We start from the raw sequence: 22,296 nt of genomic DNA on the forward strand, positions 1-22,296 counted from the left end.
TTTTTTTTTGCTATAGGGCGCGTGTGCTCGCCAGACAGAGAGACAGAAAGCGAAAAATCACCCCCTAGGGGGGATGCCACGCCGCAATTTCTTCTCCATTCTCGGGATCTTGGGCACGCACACACACACGCGCCCGGTGTGAGTTTAAGCCACCAGGTCTGGGACTCGAACCACGGTCGACTACGTGGGAGTCCAGCAACATAGCCATTAGGCTAACTGCTGGTCCCATGGTTCGTTTTTATTAAAGAATGAGATAGCGTGTGCAGTATCCATAGGGAGGAATTTCAAAATCCAACAGGATGGACTCGGAAAGTGTAAGCTTAGAATGGTGAATTAAAGGTCTAGGATTAAGAACAGCTGGGTCAGGGCTCAAAAAGGCAGACTGGAAAGGAAGACAGGTGAGGACAAAGGCCTGAAAACATAAGCATCAGGTAGCTAAAGCCCTAACCCTTCTTAGGTTACACATTAGTAAACATGTTCAGAGGAGTGAATTACTGCCCTATGGCATACGCAGATGTTAGCCTTTTAAATGTCAAAACCGGAAGAAAGGTAGGTGATAATATCTTATCCTTATTTTACAGGTAGCTTGCTTTAGTGAGGCTTCAGTTGGCATCTATACAGATTGAACCCAGAGCCCCTTTGCTTACTGTATACTCCACTCTTACTGTTTCAATTCTGGCTAGATGGCAGCCCATACATATTGTTGATTTAGTAGGGGTTCAACTTCAACACTAGTTATATTAAAAGACAAAATTGCAACTTGAAAATGTTAACTTTCTTTACTTGCATTCCAGAGTCAGGTTAAGTCTACTTGTAATAGAATGAGTGTTCTAGGTAACTGAGCAGAAGAGGTTGGTTTTATACACAAAGAAAGGTTGAGGAAAACAACAAAAAGGATTGGTCATTTCAAAGTTACTTTCCTTGTAAGGTAGGGACAAAGAGATAGAACAATAGGGAAAGAACTGAGTAGTTACCATCAGATTCCTTCTTTTATGTAAGGATTAAAACAGAACTTGTCAGGTTGATTGAAACTGACCTATTTAAGGAAACTAAATTGTTAACCTCTGGATTTCTCAGAAGGTGAAATAGCAGTTTAGCTGTGGCTTGGTAGCATGAGTGACTCCATTTTGATTTTCTGTCTGTTCTGGCCTAGCACAAGAACTTAGTCCAAAACAAGGGCCTCCTATAATTTTTAACCACTATGAGTTTTAATTCTGATAGTGTTTGGGAAAAATATGGAAATACATTCACAATACACGTAGTGTCTCTCATATCATTTTAAGTATCATCTTTATTTTTTTTTTGGAGAGGTTTTTTGCTATAGGGGGTGTGCATTCGCCTGAAAGAGACAGTGAAACAGTGAGAAATCACCCCCAGGGGTGATGGCCATGCTGCAATCCCTTCTCCTCCAATCTCTTGGGATTGTGGGCATGCACGCACACGTGCCAGCGTGAGTTTAAGTCACCAGGTTGTCAACTACATGGGAGTCCAGGGACATAGCCATTATGCTAATTGCTGGTCCCACGCTGTCATGTTCTTTAATGGTTCCTAGAGTGCATTTCAGGAGTTTTCTGTTTCTGTTCACTGTGTTAAATCAATAAATAGTGAGACTTAATGCAAACTAAGACGGCAATGGGACTGATGACATAGGAGGAATAAAGACATTACAGTGAGAGAATTCAGATTTGTTCTACTGCTGTAACTATGAAAATATAAATTATGAAACTGTTGCAACTGGTGTGTGCTTATCACAGCTTTATCACAAGATAACAAATTTGTTAAACAAGAATGCTGTCGTATTTATGTCCACTTGGTAGTCCTGGCATTTTATAGGTACTCTTAAGCACAGTATGTTAATTACTATTCACTTCTGTTCTATTTTAAAATAATTTATGGGGGACAGGAATATGGCATAGCGGTTACGTCACTAGATTCTCACTGTGGTTTGAGTCCTGGACCTAGTGGCTTGAAAATCACACATTAAAAAAAAAAAAAGAAAAAATCAAGCTGGGTGCATGTGTGCCCAAGATCCTGGGCAGAGAATAGAGGGGATTGCAGTATGGCCATCCTCCTGAGGGGTGATGTTTCACTTTCTTTCTCCTGTGTGTCTGTGTGTCTCTCTCCTGTGAACACACACATACGCTAAGGCAAAAGCCTCTAAAAAAAAAAAAAAGAAATCATTTACAGAATGCTCCGTAAAAACCTCGGTCAGATGTAGATAGACATGCCAACGCAGTGGTTACCTATCCATCACATGAAGATCTGGGCTAAAATAAACACTAATTTAAGCTTCACCTTTATTAACTCTACTCAGATTATTTTTAGTTCCTTTCTAATTATTTTTTAGAGAGATTTTTGCTATAGGGCACATGTGGTCTAGACAGGGCTAAAGAGAGACAGAAAGCAAGAACCCCCCCACTCTCCCAGGAGGGATGGCCATACTGCAATCCCTTCTCCATTCCCCTTTTGGAATTTTGGGCACGCATGCACATGTGCCCAGTGTGAGTTTCAAACCCTTGGATATTTCCAGGCTGCAGGGAAACTGCCATAAGCCATGTGGGAGTCCAGAGATATAACCACTAAGCCATCTGCTGGCCCCACATTTTCCTTTTAATGACAGAAGGTGCATATGCTGCCAGAGACATAAAGGGAGAGGAAGAAAATATGTTTACCCCCCACCAGGGGGCATAGTCCTGCTGCAGTCCCAATTCCTTTGGTTTTGGAGGTGCATGCACACCCGTCCTCGCAGCGTGCTCTTCAAGCCAGGGATGCAGATGTGAACCTTGCCCAGCCATGAGAGATAGGGCTCCCTTATCCACTAGACTCCTGGACGGTCCTTGCTCGGATTTTAAGTGTTTCTGCTATCTCCTTCAAAGAAACCAAGGTTCTCCTTTTCCTAAAACCCGGATGCAATTTTCCTGCTCCAGGTGCTAACTTCCGGTCGGGCAGGTTGGGGGGCGGGGGAGGAAGCAACGACACGCGCACGCGCTTTTCCGGGGCTGCGACCTCAAGCCCCGCCGCCGCCCGCTCCTGCGACGCCGGGAGGGGGCGCGCGAGGCCGGGCCAGGAGCGGTTGCAGCGGTTGGGGGGACTCGGCCGGCGCCATGTCAGCCGGGGGCGTTGCGGCGCTGCTGTGCTGGCTGAGCTGTTGTACCTCGGCCTTGTGGAGGTAGAGAGACGCTGGTCCTGGGAGGGCGGAGGGGCGGGCCCCGTCCCCGCTCCCTCACGCTGGCGCGGCGTCGCCTCGGAGACGGCCGCGTCTTCCCTCAGCCCCGCGAGCACCAGCGTCCCCGCCCCCCAGTGTAAGGGTGAGGGCGAAAACGAGGGACGGGTTAGCACTAAACCCGCCCTTAAAGTCCACAGGGCTGGACGGTCGCGGTTCCGTCCCGCTGCTGTTCTTTGGCCCGCTGAGCCCGTGGCAGCTCCTGCACTCGGTTCCCCCTCCTGCACCAGGAGAAGGAAAACGTGGCCAGGAGGGAATGGCAAGGAGGAGGCATTGACTAGGATAACTAGGTAGCTGATGCTTTGTATTAGGGAGTTGAGGCCCCGCTATTTAAGAGAAAGTGCTTCATAAACTGTAAACACTGTACATGTAAGGGAGGGTAATTCCTGTACAAGGCGGGCTGGTTTAGAGAAAGAAACATTATGAAGTCCTGAGGGATCCTTAATGTAAGTTTGATTTTTGTTCAGAATTCTGTAACTGCTGCATTGAGAAGTACCGACTATTTTTTTTTTTAAAGGGGGGGGGTAATATTTTTGCTATGGAATCTCTGCTGGCCGTTGAGACAAAGAGGCAGAAAACGAGAAATCAGTCACCCTGCAGAGGGAATGGCCACATGGCAATCCATTCTCCATTCTTCTCTTGGGATTCTGGGCCTGCTCGCAAGTGCACCTGGCTTGAATTTCAAGCCAATGGTCAGAGACACAAACCAGAGTTAAGTCCTGCTCTTTAACCACTACCCCACGGGTTGGTCCCAGTACTGAAATATTTATGATAGATTTTCAGCATAGGTTAAAATACACATGATTAACAGGAAAATCATATGCTGTGAATATTCTAGTTTTGCCATGAAAATAATTACTTTCTGTAATAACATTAAGATTCAGAATGCCAGTGAGCTGTAATACCACTGTAGGGTAGGGGATTTAGAAGGAAGGGATAATGATAGCAGATATTAGTAAGGATGACCTATGAGTTCAGGGATCATATCAGCTTTTTTATTTTGTACACCAGAGGTCACCAAACTTTTATAAAGGACCACCCAATATTTATTTTAGGATTTTTAGGCAGTACAGTTGACGTTACAACTACTCATTTCTCAGCCCAAGAACATACGTACAGCAGACATCAACAGTAGTAAATGGTTGTGACAGTTTGCCAAGAAAAACTTACATTCATGATTGAAGGGAATGCTAAATTTTAATTAGAGGTTAGTGAAAACAAAGTTTTTTTGTTTTGTTTTTGTTTTTTTCCATAGTAGTCATAGACTCCCTGAATTGTATTTATTTATTTGTTTATTTATTTTTGAGAGGTTTTTGCTATAGGGCACATTCACTTGCCAGAAAGACAGAGAGACAGAAAGCAAGAAGAGCTGGAGGTTGGGGGGAGAAAGAATGAGAAAGCAAGCTGCCAGGTCCAGGACTCAAACTGTGGTTGGCCATGTGGGAGTCCATTGCCCTTACCCACCACACCACTTGCTAGACCCTATTATGTTCTGTGCTATTGGTCAGTTTGGTACTCCACGAGTACCACATCTTTTTTTTCCTCCATGAGGGAGAAAGAGACCACCTCCAAAAGAGTATTCACACTGTAGTCCACCCTAACTCACAGGCCTGTATGCACGTACCAGGCATGTCCAGGGAGGTCTCTATGCAAACCTGGAACGTTTCTATGTGGGTCAGCCTTGCAGAAGGCTGTGCTCCTTGGTCAGAAAAGTCACGACACATTAAATATGTCGTGAGTTTTTTGATGACCCAATATTTCTGTGCCACCATGAGGCCCCTGTCTTAATTACTGTAGCTTCATAGTAACACATGATATCTCCTAGAGGAAGTCTTCCACTCCCTGCTCTTTTCCAGAAGGTTCCTAGTCATTCTTAGATCTTTACACTTTCACATAAATTTTGAAATTTCATTATAGGACCAGCAGATGGCATAATGGTTACATTGCTGGACTCCCAAGTAGTCAACCATGATTTTAGTCCCAGACCTGGTGCCTTAAGCCTCACGCTGGGCCACATGTGTGCATGTCCAAGATGATGGGGAGAGAATGGAGGAGAAGAGATTGTGGCATGGCATTCCAACTGGGGCATGATTGCTCGCTTTCTGTCTCTGTAAAGACAGAGAGACAGAAAGCAAGAAGAGCTGGAGGTTGGGGGGAGAAAGAATGAGAAAGCAAGCTGCCAGGTCCAGGACTCAAACTGTGGTTGGCCATGTGGGAGTCCATTGCCCTTACCCACCACACCACTTGCTAGACCCTATTATGTTCTGTGCTATTGGTCAGTTTGGTACTCCACGAGTACCACATCTTTTTTTTCCTCCATGAGGGAGAAAGAGACCACCTCCAAAAGAGTATTCACACTGTAGTCCACCCTAACTCACAGGCCTGTATGCACGTACCAGGCATGTCCAGGGAGGTCTCTATGCAAACCTGGAACGTTTCTATGTGGGTCAGCCTTGCAGAAGGCTGTGCTCCTTGGTCAGAAAAGTCACGACACATTAAATATGTCGTGAGTTTTTTGATGACCCAATATTTCTGTGCCACCATGAGGCCCCTGTCTTAATTACTGTAGCTTCATAGTAACACATGATATCTCCTAGAGGAAGTCTTCCACTCCCTGCTCTTTTCCAGAAGGTTCCTAGTCATTCTTAGATCTTTACACTTTCACATAAATTTTGAAATTTCATTATAGGACCAGCAGATGGCATAATGGTTACATTGCTGGACTCCCAAGTAGTCAACCATGATTTTAGTCCCAGACCTGGTGCCTTAAGCCTCACGCTGGGCCACATGTGTGCATGTCCAAGATGATGGGGAGAGAATGGAGGAGAAGAGATTGTGGCATGGCATTCCAACTGGGGCATGATTGCTCGCTTTCTGTCTCTGTCTCTGTCTTTCCAATAAGTATATGCACTGCTAGCAAAAATCTCTTTTAGAAAAAAAAAAGAAAAGAAAGAAGAAATTGTATTATCAAGTACCATGAAAAACTATTTTAGAATTTTGGTTGGAATTACAAAGAATCTATAGAACATTTTAGGAAGAATGACATCTTTGTGGAAATCAGATTCCTATCCAATCAACATTATACATCTCTATTTAGATCTTATGCAGAAAGGGATTCTGTTTTATTACCGTGTGCTTTTTTTAAAAAAAATAATTATTTTATTTAACTTTATTCATTTTAATTTGACCTGAGAGGGACAGAGTGAGAGAGAGACAGCAAATGAGCAAGCAAGACACTAGGTCTATGACTTGAACCACAATTGGGAGTCCAGTGCCCTTAACCACCATGCCACCTGCCAGCCCCCTACCCTGTGCTTTTAATTTATTTTTCTTATAGTATTTGCTAGGTAGGACCTTATAACAATAATTGCATCATTTTATTTTTTCGTATTTTTAAGGGAATGGTACTGTTTCCCTATGTAGAATATAGCTTGAACTAGATGTCCTGTAGATAATCATTAAGGATATTTCCTTGCATTAGTGATTTACTAAGTTTTGGTGTTTTCTTGTTTTTTTGTTTGTTTGTTTGTTTGTTTTTATTTTTTTTAGATATTTTTGCTATAGGGCACATGAGCTCACTGGAGAGACAGACAGTGAGAAATCACCCCCCAGGGGATATGGCCATGCTGCAATTCCTTCTCTATTCTCTTCTTGGGATTTTGGACACACATGCACACACACCCAGTATGAGTTTTAGGCTGCCAGGTCTGGGACTCAAACCGCAGTCAACCATGTGGGAGTCTAGTGCTTTAACCACTATGCTACCTGCTGGCCCCTGATTTACTAAGTTTTTAAATTATTAATTTATATGAAAACGTATCTCTTTATTAAAACCATTATATGATTTTTTTTTCTCTTTATTCTTTGTGGTAAATTTAAGTTGTAGAATTTTCTAATAAAATCTTTGCTTACATAGGAGAAAACCAATTTGGTCATGATTTACCATCTCTTTATACCCTACTATATGCAATATGCAAGGTTTCATTTTTGGTTTTGGTTTTGTTTTTGAGAGAGCGACTTTTGCTCCAGGGTGCATGTATTTATCAGAAAGACAGAGAAAAAGCAGGAAGTTATTCCCCCAAGGGCGGATGGCCACGCCACAATCCCTTCTCCTCCATTCTCCTCTCAGGATTTTGGGCACAGGCACATATGCCCAGTGTGAGTTTCAAGCCTCCTGGTCTGAACTAGAACCATGGTTGGCAACGTGGGAGTCCTGCACTTTAACCACTATACCATCTACTGGCCCCTGTAAGTTTTTTTCTTTGGGATTCCCGTCTATATATTTTCAGGGCCTAACTGGTGGTTCATGCTGCTGAGATTCTGTGCTTTGCAGGCTGAGACCACATGGGAGGCCTTAGTTCAGTTCTGGTCCAACGTAAAAGGTCAGGCATAGTGTCATGCACCTGTAATCCCAATGGTCTGTGAAGCTGAGGTGGGAGGATTGAGAGTAGCTTGAGACTGGTCTGGGCAACAGAGAGATTTTGACTGAAAAAGAGCCAGTTCTGGTGGTAAGTACCTGTACTCCCAGCTGGGACACTGAGACAGAAACTGTCAGGATAGTAATAAATAAAAAATTTAAAAGCATACATCTTTTTTTTTTTGTTTTGATGTCCAGTGTTAATGCTAGCTTTATAAAATGAGGTGACGGGTGTTACCTCTTAGAATTTGTATAGGATTGGGATTATTTGGTCCTTGAAAATTTTTATAAATTCGGATTAATCCCCAGGGCCTAGTGTTTAGGGCACATTTGAACTGCTTCAAATCCTTTAATAGTTGAACAACTCTTTAGACCTTTTATTTCCTCTTGAGTCAGTTTTGGTAAGGTATAAACATGCTCATTTTGTGTCATTTTTTTAAAACTGCCATATAATTGAAAATATATGCTTATGTTTGAATCTCCTTTATCTGTAATTATAACCCCTTTTATTAATATTATTTAATTGTACCTTTTGTGTCTTGATCAGTCTTGTTATAAAATTACCTATTTCCTCATCTTTTTTAATTTTTGGCTTGTATTTTATTGATTTCTGTTCTCATTTTTATCTCTTCTATTTTATTTGGGCTCATTCTGATTCTCTCTCTAAAACATCATAAACTAGACATTTATCTAATAGCTTTTGGTATTTATCCTTTTCCAATATGATATTTAAAAGTATTAATATCCTTCATAGCCCTGCTTTACAGCATCCTCTTAAGGGCTGATATCATTCACTTCTACGAAGTTTTCATTTCTATGATTATTTTTCTCATAACCCTTGAATTATTTAGCAATTTTTATTGAATTATTTATTTTATTTCATTTATCATCATCATCATCATTATTATTTACTGTAAGGCATACATGCTCACCAGAAGAGACAAAGAGAGAAAGTGAGAAAGCAAGCAGCCAGGTCCGAGACTTGAATTGCGGTCAGCCATGTGGGAGTCCAGCACCCTCAACCACCATCCTCCTGTTGGGCCAGAAGTTTGCTTCTTTTTTAGGAGTTTTTGCTATAGGGTGCTTGCCAGAAAGAGAGAGACAGGCAGAGAGACAGAAAGCGAGAAATCACCCCACAGGGGGGATGGCCACAATCTTGGGCATGGTGTGAGTTTTAAATAGACCTGGTCCGGGACTCAAACCTGTGGTCGACTACATGGGAGTCCAGTGACATAGCCATTACATCAACTGCTGATCCCAGCAGTTCGCTTCTTAGTTCTAAATATGTGAGAGTTTTATATTTTCACTAATAATATCTTCATTAATGTATTATAGTCAGAGAGCAAGGTCCACATGACACCTGTTCTTTAAAATTTACTGAGACTTCCTTTAGGGTCTGTCTCTCTCTTTTTTTTTTTTTTTTTGGAGAGGTTTTTGCTACAGGGTGCGTGCGCTCGCCAGACAGAAACAAAGAGACAGAAAGCGAGAAATCTCCCCCCAGGGAGGATGGCCATGCTGCAATCCCTTCTCCTCCATTCTCCTCTCTGGATCATGGGCACGCACACACACGTGCCTGGCATGAATTTAAGCCACCGGGTCCGGGACTCGAACCGCGGTCGACTACGTGGGAGTCCAGCGACATAGCCATTATGCTAACTGCTGGTCCCCCTAGGGTCTGTCTCTTAATTTTTATAAATAGTCCATGTGTGTTTGAAAAGATTGTGTTTTCTGTAGTGGTCTAGTAGGATAAATGTACAATGAATGTGATGCCCTTCTTAGTCCCCCAATATGCTTTATGTCTCAGAATCTCTTGTCTTACATTAATATAGTGTTTGCTATGTTTATTAGAACTTGGACGTTCTGTGAGAATCCTGTGCTTCCTTCAGTTATTCCCACATGAATGGTTTAGCACATGCTTCTATCACATGCTCAAATATGAATTCTCTAAGACCTATCCTGGATGGGTATAATAGAAAAGATTGTTAAGGGATTTGAGACAAAATGATGTTCCCATGTTGCAGAAAGCCAGACACCAAGGAACAGAAACAGCACTCAGAGAAATAGAACTGTTTATTACACTGGTGGGCATGGAGGAATTAAGACTCTAAATCTCTGGCCCCAGCTGAGAGTTGGACACAGTCTTTTATGGGCGAATTAGAGAGGGGAAATTTCAGAATGCTTGGAGTGTCCTATCAGGGAAGGAGCTCAGTGTCTGCCCTAATACAGAGCTGGCAGAAAAGCAAGGAATCAAGCTCAAGGTCTCTGGTCATTCAGCAGTTCAGGGGAGGGGCAGTTAGCTCATGGGTGATTAGAAAGCCCAGGAAGCTATCAGCCCTGGGTTGCTTCTAGGTTGTTCACAATTTCCTCCATATCAGAACAGAAAGTTTGCAGGCAGTTACCAGTCTTGGGTTGCTCCACATCATTTCCCCCTCTTATGCCTCCTCAACCATACTTGAGGATGGTCAGTTAACAGGAGTACAGTAAACATAGCTTCCCCAGGTAGTGACTAATGGTTGATATTTGATGGCTTCAAGGTGGGAGGTTATAAGGGTATCGTTGGAGTGCCATCCTTCGCTGTTCTCGAGCTCCTGCCATGTGTAGATGGGTCAGCATGTGGAGTGATGAAAGATAGGCTGTAGTCTCCACAAGCTTCTGCCGTATGTAGAGCAGCCAGCCCAGGAGTGGCTGCAGCAGAGCTATAGTCCTGATTACAGGTCTTGGTCCTCTGGGAGGTCACCTTGGTTGCTCAGGGTAGCTTAGCACCAACCAGGTCCCAGGGTCCTCTAGTGCTGCAGCTTGCTTCATTCGCAAGTGATAGATTCATGGTGCCAACACTGCAACCTTAACTGCAATGGTAACAAGCATAACAACATATGGCCCCAACCAGAAGGGCTGTAGTGATTCTTTTTTCCAATTTTGAACCCACATCAAGTCCCTGGGCTCATGTTTATGTACCCAGTTTCCAACGGGAATGGGGGTTCTTTCTAAGGTTACATGGGTTATTTCCTTGAAAGTTTTCCAAGGTCACCAGATCCTCAGTCAGGATTGCCTCACCCAGCTGACAGACATCAGCCGTTTGGGCCTGGGTGACTAAAGTGGGTGCCAGCCAAACAGGATCTCATAAGGGACATAACCTTGTTTTTGGAGTGTACATCGAACTCGGAGCAGAGCCAGTGAGAGGACATCCACCCACTCAGGGGTGTCCAGTGTCCTGACAGTGCTTGGCCACGGTCGACTTGAGGGTACAGTTCATTTGCTCTATTCTTCCTGAATGCTGAGACTTCCATTTTATTCACAAGGCCTTTGCCAGTCCGTATGTAACTTCTGCCACAAAAGTAGGGCCATTTTTTTAGATATGGCCTCCTTTAAAAGGGCTCAAGTGACTTCTCTGACTTTCTCAATTTGTATAGGGAAATCTATCCAACCTGATTAAGTGCAGACCAGGACCAGTAATTACTTATAACCCCTGCATGGTCACACTTCTGAGAAGTCTGCCTCCAGTAATTCCAGGGGAGTTGTCCTGGTGGCTTGTATTCCAGCTGGCCGAGTTGGTCCCTAGGCAGGGTTATTTCTGACACAAGTTTTGTATTGCATGCTCACAGTTCACACAATGACTCTAGGACACTGAAGAAATAGTATCAACCTAGCATGTTCTCTAGGTTAGTCTTTCCCCAGTGAGTCAACTCATGGTGCTCCTTTACCAACAAATATCTCAGGGGCTAAGGTATGTATATTCTTTTATCTGACAATCTCCACCATCTGTCTTCTTCTAGGACTGCTCCCTCTGACTTTGTCCAGCTATGTTTGTTGGAGGTACAAGAGGGGGCTTCTGGGAGGCTTGTGAGTGGTAACATGTTGGTTATAGCAGTTAGGGTTCAGTTGGAAGCAGCCTTGTCTGGTCTGCTAACTGATTTCCCAGGGTGGTGGAGTCTTCCCCACTCTGGTGTCCCCTACAATGGCTGATTGCCACTTCCTTTGGCTCCCAAACTGCTTCTAATAATTGGCAAATTTCTTCCTTGTTTTTAACTGTTTTCCCTTCTGCCAAGAGGAGTCCTCTCTCTCGGTACAATGCTCCATGAACATGTAGGATAGCAAATGCATAGTGTGAGTTTGTGTAGATGTTTATACCCTCTTACTAGCTGCCAATCTTAAGACTCGGATTAATGCCCAGGGGTCAGCTCGCCAAGCAGACCATCCTTGGGGCAGTGCCCCAGCATCAATCACTGTGTCTTAGAGGTAATGACATAGCCAGCATATCGAATTCCATCCTTCATATAGCTGCTACCATCAGTGAAGAAAGGTCGGGGGCCTTCAGTGGTGTGACTACAAGATTAGGACGTCCAAAAAAGACCTCATTGAGGGCCTTTTCGTAGTTGTGGTGAGGAGACCCCAGCATGGCCAGGAGGAAGCTAGCAGGATTGAGGGTCTGCAGAGTCTGGAGTCTACTTCAGGGATTTCCAATTAATAAGCCCTGGTAATAGGCCATCCTAGATCTGGCTAGCCATTTATATCCTCTGGCATTCATCAGGTCAGTCACTGAATGAGGGACCCAGGTATTGATAACTTGGCCTAAGGTTAACTTGTCTGCCTCTTTAATCAGTTCAACTGTGGCAGCAAGGGCTTGTAGGCAAGGGGGCCATTCAGATGCGACTGGGTCTAATCTTTCAGACAGGAAAGCAGGCAAGGGGGCCATCCAGATGCGACTGGGTCTAATCTTTCAGACAGGAAAGCAATGGGTCTCCCCCAAGGCCCAATGGACTGAGTCAGAACTCCCTTCAGGCCAGACTTCAGGAAAGTCTCTAACAAGTAAAGAAATTACCTCATCATCTCCACTGGGTGCCTCAGGTGCAAACAATTACCATTCCTCCTTCTGACTCATGGGTAACCAAGTGTCCCCCTAATTGGCAGTCTCTTGCCTGTAAGAAGGGCTGGGTCCTGGTTTTTCTAGTGGCTTCCATGATAGTAGCTTTTTGCTCTGATGGGGGAGCCAGAGGCTGAGTTACAATGGCATGTTCAGCACCAGTATCTACAATAAATGTCATCAGTTGGCCCCCTACCTTGACATTGAGCAGGGGCTCCCAGGGGCCCAGGATCATGGAGCCCAGTCAGTCCTATTCTGATTCCATCATGGCTAGGAGGTCTCTTTGGAGCTCTGGGTAGAAAGTCTTGGGGGCTCCCAGTGAGCTTCAGGTTGTTCTTCCTTGGTTTGCCTTCCGTTTGGGGCGTTTTCCCTTCCAGTTTGCATCCTCTTTGCAGTATGCACACTGGGTTGGTCTAAGCCTGGGGCAGCCAGCTTTTGGTACACCTCTTGAACTGGGCAGGGCATCCAGTTGTCTGAGGGTGGCAGCCAACAGAGTTACTTTCTGCTTCATCTGCCAGTCTGCCTCCTTTCTTTCCTCTTGGTCTTGGTTCATGAAGACTCGATTAGCAAGCTCCAGGAGCTAGGTGGCGTTCATCCCAGCAAAGCCTTCCTGCTTTTGGAGTTTTCTACGGATGTCAGGGGCCAACTGGGTGACAAAGACAGTATTAATCATTTGCGGGCTTTTGGAGCCCTCCAGATTAAATGGAGTATAGATCCAGTGTGCCTTGCAGAGCCTCTTGTAAAAGTGCCCCAGTGGTTGAACTGTCTTCTGAATTATTTCTGTAGTTTTAGCCATATTTGTAGGCTTTGGACTGGTTTTCAATCCCTTCAGGAGTGCCTCTCGATACTTGCAGAGATAGGTATGGCCATCTTTAACATTGAAATCCCAGTTAGGCTTTTCATTTGGAAAAGCAGTTCTGGCTCAAGCCTCAGATTCTACCACATCATTGAGGGCATGCTCTTGTAACCATTTCTTTGCTGCCACAAGGACTCTGTGGTGCTCCTCTGTGTTAAATAGGGTGAGGAATAGTTGCTGATAGTCACCCCAGGTAGGCTGGTGGGTTTGGAGTATAGATTCCATGAGATCTATCATTTCCTGGGACTGTTCTGAGTAGGAGGGGGTATGATGTTTCCAATTAAGCAGATCAGTTTTGGTGAAGGGCTTGTAGTAGAGAGTTGCTCTGCCCTCTGTGATAGCCCCCATCTGTGCCTGTCGCTGTTGGGGAGTTCTCAGGTTCCCTGGAGGGGCAGATGAAGAGTGAGTAGCCCTGGGCTGCAGCAGCTCACCAGATGATGGCAGGTGAGGCAGAATCTGGGTACGGGATTCGGGATGGCTCGTGGCCTTCCTTCTGAGCTGGCAGAGTTGGTGCTGGCCCCTCAGGCTGCTCTTCAGGCTCCAGGAAAACAGATGGGATGCCTTGGAGGATTGGAGCCATGGGTTTACTTGGTCAGAGGTATGGCATGGCATGAGTTTCCAAAATAGTGCATTGGTTTTTCTCTCTTATGCGGATTCGTGTCCAGGGTGGAATGACTTGTGGTGCCAGTAACCACATTGTACATAGTCTGCATAGTGGGCAGATGTAACGTTCTCTCCAGCAGACATCCCACCTTAAAAGAAGGCCATTCAATCTCAGAGGGCTTGCAACCTTCTGGTTTGAATTTAATTCCATAATCACCAGAGAAGCCCTTTTTAAAATTAGTCAGCATGTAGTTCAACACAATGGGCTTGGAAGTCTTAGATTGAGGTTTTTCCATCAAATCCCAAATATCTCTGACCTCTCCAGGTATCAAAAGCCTGCACTTCCCTCCCAGAAGGCTTGGGAGAAAACTGTTTGAAGGAAGTGATCAATGAGGAGACACTGGAGAGATGGTGGCTCCTGGGGGGAGTGGGCCTTAGCCCAGAGGCTCAGAAGCCATGCAGCTTCCTGGGGAGGCTGCTAAAAAGGCCAGGTGGTGTAGGTGATAAGTTTGTTCAGCTTTGCAGGGGGACCTCAGTCAAGGGCTGCAATTAGAAGGACCATAGTGGTTTCTCTCCAGGTTCTGAACTCTTGGTCTTCCAATGGTGATACCCCAGTGCTGGAAAGGGGTATTCCTGTGGTTGGTGGCAGGTGGAATGGAGAAGGACAAGAGAACAGAAATCTGTTGAGCTAGTTGATGAGGGAAGGTTGTCTGGGTAGAGAGTGATGCCTGCGCTCTCCTTTTCCAGATAAAGTGGGCAGGTTTCTTTCCACAGTGGAAGTCTTTGTAGGAGTATCAGGATGGGCTCTGGGAGGATTTTTTTTTTTTTTTTTTATAGTCAGGAGGAATTTATGCCTGGTCTCCAAGGACAGAATTGGCAACCTGACATTTGCTACTCTGCCTAACTGCCTCTATAGGGAAAGACCTACCATCAGCCACTGTGTCCCCCTCCCATGAATTATGTTGCAACAGACAAAGGGTGGGTGTGCCCTTTGATTGGTCAAACGGGATGAATCATAGATTTGTCTGGCTATGTTCCTTGTGGGCTTTATGTACTTCCTTGACAATAAGCAATCTGATACAGAACTTCTGCTGGATTGGATGTGTAGAGAGGGACTGGGTCCCCCAGCACCAATTCAGCCATTTAGCCTTTACAGAACTACCATGGAAACACAATTGACAGAAACAATTATGCTTTGTAGCATGATGCCATGGAACCACAAACATATTCACTAGTCACAAACACTCACATTAATTGAGCTTATACATTCCTTCCCCACATCAGCCAATTACCAAATGAGCCCTAAGTGCTAGTCCTGTGACTGAAGGAGAGTGATCAGGTCTCCTCCTCCACTCTGATCAGTTAGTTCTAAGTGGGGCTCTACAGATACCCAGGAGCTTACCACATTACCAGAGGTGACCAAGCTGGATCCATCAGGGTCCAGGAGTTGGTTCTTCTCTCCAATCAGAGTCTGATGATCCAGGAACACTCAGCCCCAGGGCAGGCATCCCAGCTGAGGGATCCCATCAAAAGAGATGGGGGTGTGCCTATCTCTCCATACTGTAGTGCCCATCCCGGGTTGGGGGAGCACCCTTGGGTAGGTGGCTCAAAGGTCCAGCCTGATTCTTCTTCCCAATCAATGCACCAAAATGTTGCAGAAAACCAGATGCTGAGGAATGGAAACAGCACTCAGGGAGATAGGAAAACAATTTTATTACACCAGCAGGCACAGAGGAGTTAATACTCTGAATCTCTGGCCCCGGCTGAGAGTTGGACGCAGTCTTTTATGGATGAGCATGCTTGGAGTGTCATATCAGGAAAGGAGCTCAATGTCTGCCCTAATATGGAGCTGGAAGAGAAGCAGAGAATGCAACCTGCTTAAGGCCTCCAGGCACTCAACAGTTCAGGGAAGGGGCGGTTAGTTCATGGATGAACAGAAAGCCCAGGCAGCTATCAGCCCTGGGTTGCTTCAAGGTTGTCCACAAGTTCCTCCATATCAGAACAGAAAGTTCAGGCAGTTACCAGTCTTGGGTTGCTCCACATCACCCAAAGAGTATATCCTGTAGGATGAACAGAGAGTGAAAAAAGTGAAGTCAGGAAGGGTCTTGGTTACTGAAAGGTGTATAAATGGAGAAGGGTCAAGAATCCTCTTTGATTTTGAAGACGTTGTACAGTGAGAATACAGCAGAGAGAATAGGAAGGATACAGTCTTGTGGTTCAAAAGTGAGATGATAGTGCCCTTTTTGTTAAAAAACAATATCAGCACATGGTCCATTTGCAAACCACAACCTATAGGTTGGATCCTTTTCTTTCAGTAGGACAGCAGATATTTCCCTAAATTAAGGAGGGTTAAGGAAGAATGAGGAGGTGTAATCCTAGCTGTGTGAAACTAAACAAATATGACTCCCTTAGCTACTATTCTCTCCACACTCTCCCTCTCCCCAGTAGCAGTTGGAAGCTGATGAAGGAGCAGGTGGTTAAAAGGGCCTGCGAGGAAAGGTAGTTTATCATTTAGCTGGCAGATTTCATTCACAAATTGAATGCGTACTTTAATTCTGTCAATTAAAATACAAAATCTGCCACTTGTATTTTTCTCAGATGAAGTTTCTGTCTCTTTCTATAATGAAAGATCTTAGATTCATAAGAAGTAGAAAGTGATTCACATTTACTTGCAAAAAGCCTTTGCTGATAATATTTCATCTGAATTTATAGAGATATTGTTTTAGTCTGTTCTGTTGTTTTTGCCATAATTCAATACCACAGAGCAATTTATAAAAAAAGGTTTCTTCAGCTCATGGCTCCATAGGTCCATTTTTGAGAGGCCACATCCAGTGATAGTCTTCTGACTGGTGGGACTACAGAGCCCCAAGACTGCACACAGGTTACATGGTGAGGGAATAAGAGCATGTATCTGCCTAAAGTCTCTTCCTCTTCTGAAAAAGCCACGAGTATTCACAGATGAAGACCCATCCTGATTAATTTAACTAATCCTAATTATCCCCCAAAGGTGGGGTCACAGATGACATAGTGGATATGTTGCTGGACTCCCACATGGTCGATCACATTTTGAGTACTGGATGCAGTGGCTTGAAATTCATGCCAGGAGCTTGTGCATTCGTGCCCAAGATCCCAGGAGAAGAATGGAGGAGAAAGGATTGCCATGTGGCCATCCCCCTTCGGGGATGATTTCTCACTTTCCTTCTCATAATCTGTGTCTCTCTCTCGCTCTCTTTTTTCCCCAGAGAACACATGCCCCATGACAAAAACCTCTTAAAAACAAAACAAAAAAAAAGTAGCAAATTCACAACACAAGAATTTTAGGAGAGATTTTTCTTTTTTCTTTTTCTTTTAAGAGATTTTTGCTATAGGGCACATGTGCTCACTGGAGAGACAAAGAGAGACAGAGAGAAAGAGAGAAATCACATGCCAACGGGGATGGCCACATTGCATTCCCTCTCCATTCTCCTCTCAGGATTTTGAGCATGCACATGCATGTCTAGCATGAATTTTAAGCTGCTGGGTTCAGGACTTGAACTGCAGTTGACTGTGTGGGAATCTAGCAACATAACCATTATGCCATCTTCTAGTCCCTGGGGAAGATATATTTAAACAATAGCTGATATGTAAAAAATGTTGCATCATCAGAAAAGTCATGATGCATTTTTAAATAGAAAATAAAAACACATCGTGACTTTTCTGACACCCAATACATAAACACGTTTTCTTTGATCTGTATATATTAATATACAGATAACATATGTATAAAGTGTTTTTATTATACTGATACTTTGTTAAAAATAAGAACTTAGAGCATGATTAACTCTTGTATAATTCTGGTAAAGAAATTACATACAGTCACTTCTCATTTAGCAATCAAGTTCCATCCCTACAACAAGATTCTTAAATAAATCAGTTCATTATAGAGGATCTTAAATGTCTTTTAAGGGTATGTATTTTTCAATAGATATCACCCAACACCACACAATTGATAGAATAATGTAATTCTGTCCATATAAAAAGCATACATTAGATAAGCACCAGAAAGTGACAAGACACACCATAACACAAGAATAAAAATCCAACATCATCTTTATTTTTTCTGAACACTACTATGGGTGGACAATAAATTACACATTTATAAACAAAATATGTAATCTTGCATGATTGCAAATGCTTCATGCAGTGAATACTAAATGCAAGGGATGAGAAAAAGGCTGAGAAAGGGGATTCCTGAGACACACAGACTGGTAAAGGGGTTCCCCATGCTAGAGAACTGGTGGTGAAATCCCAGTTGTCATTAAACAGGTAGGAGCAACTGTAATCATATTCCAGCAATTTACCCCACTACCCACAGGGAAAAAAATAATGCCTTTAAGACTTTAAAAATGGAGTAGTTTCAGTGGCATTTAGTTATACAGTGCATAGAATAGATTAATGAGGTGAAGGAATTTTAAGATGATGCTTCATGATAGTCACTGGCCATGTATGTTTTCTTTGAGCACTTGAAATGTGACTAGTCTGGGGCCATCAGGTGGCATAGTGGTTAAGGTGCTCAAGTCCCACATGGCTGACCATGGTTTGAGTCCCAGACTTGGCAGCTTGCTTTCTTACTTTAATTTTCTCTCTATCTCTCTCTTTCTCTCTCTCGGTGTTTGTGTCTGGTAAGTGCATATACCAGATAGCAAATTAAAAATAATAATAATATTAATAACTAGAATAATTTTATTTTATATATTTACTCTTATTCATTTATTTTCAAATCTCACCAGAGAGAGACAGAGAGAGAAAGGAAAAGTGAGAAAGCAAGCTGCCAGGTCTGGGACTCAAACCACAGTCAACCATATGGGAGTCCAGCATCTTAATCATCATGCCACTACTGGCCCCGATAATAAAAAAATTTAAATAACTCTAACACAAAAAAAAAATGTTGATAGTCCAATTTGAGATGCAATGTAAGCATAATGTAGACACCACATTTCAAAGGTTTAACACACAAAAAAAACAATGTATAATGTCTCTAATAATTATTTAATAATGATTACATGTTGAATAAAATATATTATTCAAATTAATCTCTCAGGACCAGCAGATGGCATAGTGGTTACATTGCTGGCTGCTCACATGACCGACCGCAGCTTCAAGTCCTAGACCTGGCAGCTTCAAACTCACACCAGACGTGTGGCATTGTGTAACCAAGATCCCAGGAGAAAAATGGAGGAGGAGGGATTACAGCATGGCCATCCCCCCTGGGAGGGTGATTTCCTGCTTTTTGTCTCTGTCTCTCTGACAGCACATATGCTCTATAGCAAAAATCTCTCGAAAAATTAATTTCTTATTTTTTATACTTTAAATGTGGCAATCAGAACAATTTTAATTAGATAGGTTGCTTACATTATATGTCTATGGGGACAGTACAGATTTAGATGAATCATATAAATAAGCTCCCTGGACAGTAACATAAACATGAAAATGAACAAGTATTCCGATACTGCTCTTGGTTTCCATGTTCCAAATAAGATTACAGGTTTTTGAAATCCCTATCTTTATTATTTTTATTTTTAAGTCAACTTCTGAGCTAAGGGGTTAGAGCCAATATCCTTCAATGGTTTTTTTCTTAAAAAAAAAAAAAAAAGAGTATTTGCTTCCCATTACATTTTAGTGTCTTTAGGTACTAAGCAAACTTAACACACCTAGAGATCACTGATGGCCCCAATTTTAACCCTGAGTTCACTGTCCAGGAAAGAGATTGGGTAAAACTTAACAAGGTAGGGGTACCCTGACCATGTATAGAATCTCTCATATTTGAAGGAGAAATTAGTTTTAATATTCAAATTTGGCCTTTTCCTTCACAGGTATTACTGTTACAGTCCAAACTATCTCATTTTTTCTACAAGAAGTACTGTAAGTATTAAATTTTTAAAACTACAGTTAAGAATTACATTTTTTTGAACCTTAGAGCAGAGAACAGTTAATCATACTCACTTTTATGGCTTAGTGTCATTCTTTTATTTTTATTTCATCTCCTTTATCCCATTTATCATCCTAATACAGGTTTAACTCTCAAATGTATGTATTTAAATATGTACATAGTAAAAGTAAGTCATAATGTGTTTAATAATTTGTGATTTAAGATTCACAAATTGGTGTTAGGAAATAGGTAGTATGAATGTGCAGTATATTGTCTAGACTATTGAGAATGGGCAGCTAGGAAATAAAATAAAAGGCATCCCCTTTGGAAAAGAAGAAGTAAACTATCTCTACTTGCAGATGACATGCTATTCTACATAGAAAGCCTGTAGACTTCTAGAATTGTGCAGCAGTAATAGCTGAAAGAGTTTTGCTCATACCTTTAAAGGCATAGTCTCAAGATGCAGGTGTGATTTGTCCAGGTTATCTGCCCTGAGACGGAAGCCCAGAAGAGAAGGGAAAAGAGGAAGAAATCACTGGTTCTTAGGGACTGTTGATATTCAGGGATATGGCCATAGAATTCTCTCAGAAGAATGTCTGCACCATGCTCAGTGGAATTTGTATAGAGATGAGAGGTTAGAGAACCATAGGAACTTGGTTTCTCTGGGTCTCTAAGCCCAACTGGGTCACCTTTGGAAAAAAGGAGTGTGAAAAGAGAGAAGACAATAGCCATACACCCATCTATGTCTTCTCCTTACACCCATCACATGCTTCCAAATCATGGTATAGAAGATTCCTGCCAAGAAATGTTGTTTGGAAAATATGAAAATTATGATCTTGAGAGCTTGCACATAGGAAAGACTGGGGAGTACAGGTAAGTGTGAATAGCAATATGGATGTTATAAATAATATAGGACCCATAATAAAAATTTCACTGTCAGGAGATCGAGAAAATACAACATTCAAATCTACATGTTTAGTGCAATTCCAATCAAAATACCAGAAATATTCTTCACAGATCTAGAAAAGACAATCATAGAATTTGCCTGGAATCATAAAAGACCTCATATTGCAAAAGCAATTCTGCGAAAGAAGAATGGAATAGGAGGCATATCACTCCCTGATCCCAAGATATACTATAAAGCTGTGGTCATCAAAACAGCATGGTATTGGCATAAAAACAGACATGTGGACCAATGGAAGAGAATAGAGACCCCAGAAATAACCCCCAAAGCTTACAGACAACTGATCTTTGACAAAGGATATCAGTCAATCCATTGGGAAAAGGAAAACCTCTTTAGCAAATGGTGCTGGAAAAATTGGGTATCCACTTGCAGAAAGATGAAACTGAACCCCCATCTTTCACCATTAACAACAGTCAACTCAAAATGGATCAAAGATCTGAACCTAAGACCTCAGACAATAAAACTACTTGTGGAAAATGCTGGGGAAACTCTGGGAGACATTGGAGTAGGCAAAGACTTCTTAAATAAGACTCCCAAAGCACAGGCAATAATCCCTAAAATAGACAAGTGGGACTATATTAGACTAAGAAGTTTCTGCACAGCAAAGGACACAGTAACAAGTGTGAACCGACAACCCTCAGAATGGGAAAATATTTTTGTTAAATATGCCTCAGACAAGGGACTGATAACGAGAATACATAGGGAACTCAAGTGCCTTATGCGAAAAAAAATGATTAACCCGATTAAAAGATGGGAAAGTGAGCTGAACAAAAGTCTCTCTAAGGAAGACATACGAACAGCCAAAAAGCATATGAGGAAATGCTCGACATCCCTCATCATAAGGGAAATGCAGATAAAAACCACAATGAGATACCACCTAACCCCTGTCAGAATGGCAAAGATTAAGAATATAAAAAGTGATAAGTGTTGGCGGGGATGTGGTGAAAAGGGAACCCTCCTACACTGTTGGTGGGAATGTAAACTAGTTCAACCACTGTGGAGAACAATATGGAGGTTCCTCAAAGATCTACAAATAGAACTACCATTTGATCCTAGAAAGTGGTCAGATATGGAGGATTTGCTGAGTGAAGTAAGCCAGGCTATGAAAGAAAGATATTGTATGTATCCACTCAATATATACTGACTATCCGCACTCTATGGTAGAGAGTGAAAAATTGGAGGACATAAAAGCAGTGAAGGTACTTAACGAGAATAGGACAGTGTGGAATGGGGAGGGGTGAGGAGAAGTGGATAGAGAAAGATAGCAAGAGAACAACACAGAGGTAAGACGTTAGTGAGAAACAGATATGGCTTATTACCTGTTGATGTTGACATGTATAGTATTCTCAACTGGATTGGTCTGAGAACTATTTCATGATGTGTAAAGTATTTTTACAAGCAAAGTGAGAAATAGTGATTGACTGTTTTAAAAAATAACTAGAATAATAATAATAATGATTGGGA

The 22,296-nt window shown here is 42.7% G+C and overlaps 1 protein-coding gene across 1 annotated transcript in view; it reads left to right on the forward strand.

Moving 5' to 3' along the window:
- Positions 1-3,053: 3,053 nt before the first annotated feature.
- CATSPERE (catsper channel auxiliary subunit epsilon) overlaps positions 3,054-22,296 on the forward strand; it is a 226,285-nt gene continuing 207,042 nt past the window's right edge. Inside the window, exons 1-2 of the mRNA XM_006157233.2 lie at positions 3,054-3,169; positions 19,813-19,861. Of these exons, the coding sequence (XP_006157295.1) occupies positions 3,105-3,169; positions 19,813-19,861 (114 nt within the window). The 5' untranslated portion in view covers positions 3,054-3,104. The remainder of the gene's footprint in view (positions 3,170-19,812; positions 19,862-22,296) is intronic.

This window comes from Tupaia chinensis, unplaced genomic scaffold (assembly GCF_000334495.1).
Source record: "Tupaia chinensis unplaced genomic scaffold, TupChi_1.0 Scaffold000532_1, whole genome shotgun sequence".
NCBI classification, from domain to species: Eukaryota; Metazoa; Chordata; class Mammalia; order Scandentia; family Tupaiidae; genus Tupaia; species Tupaia belangeri.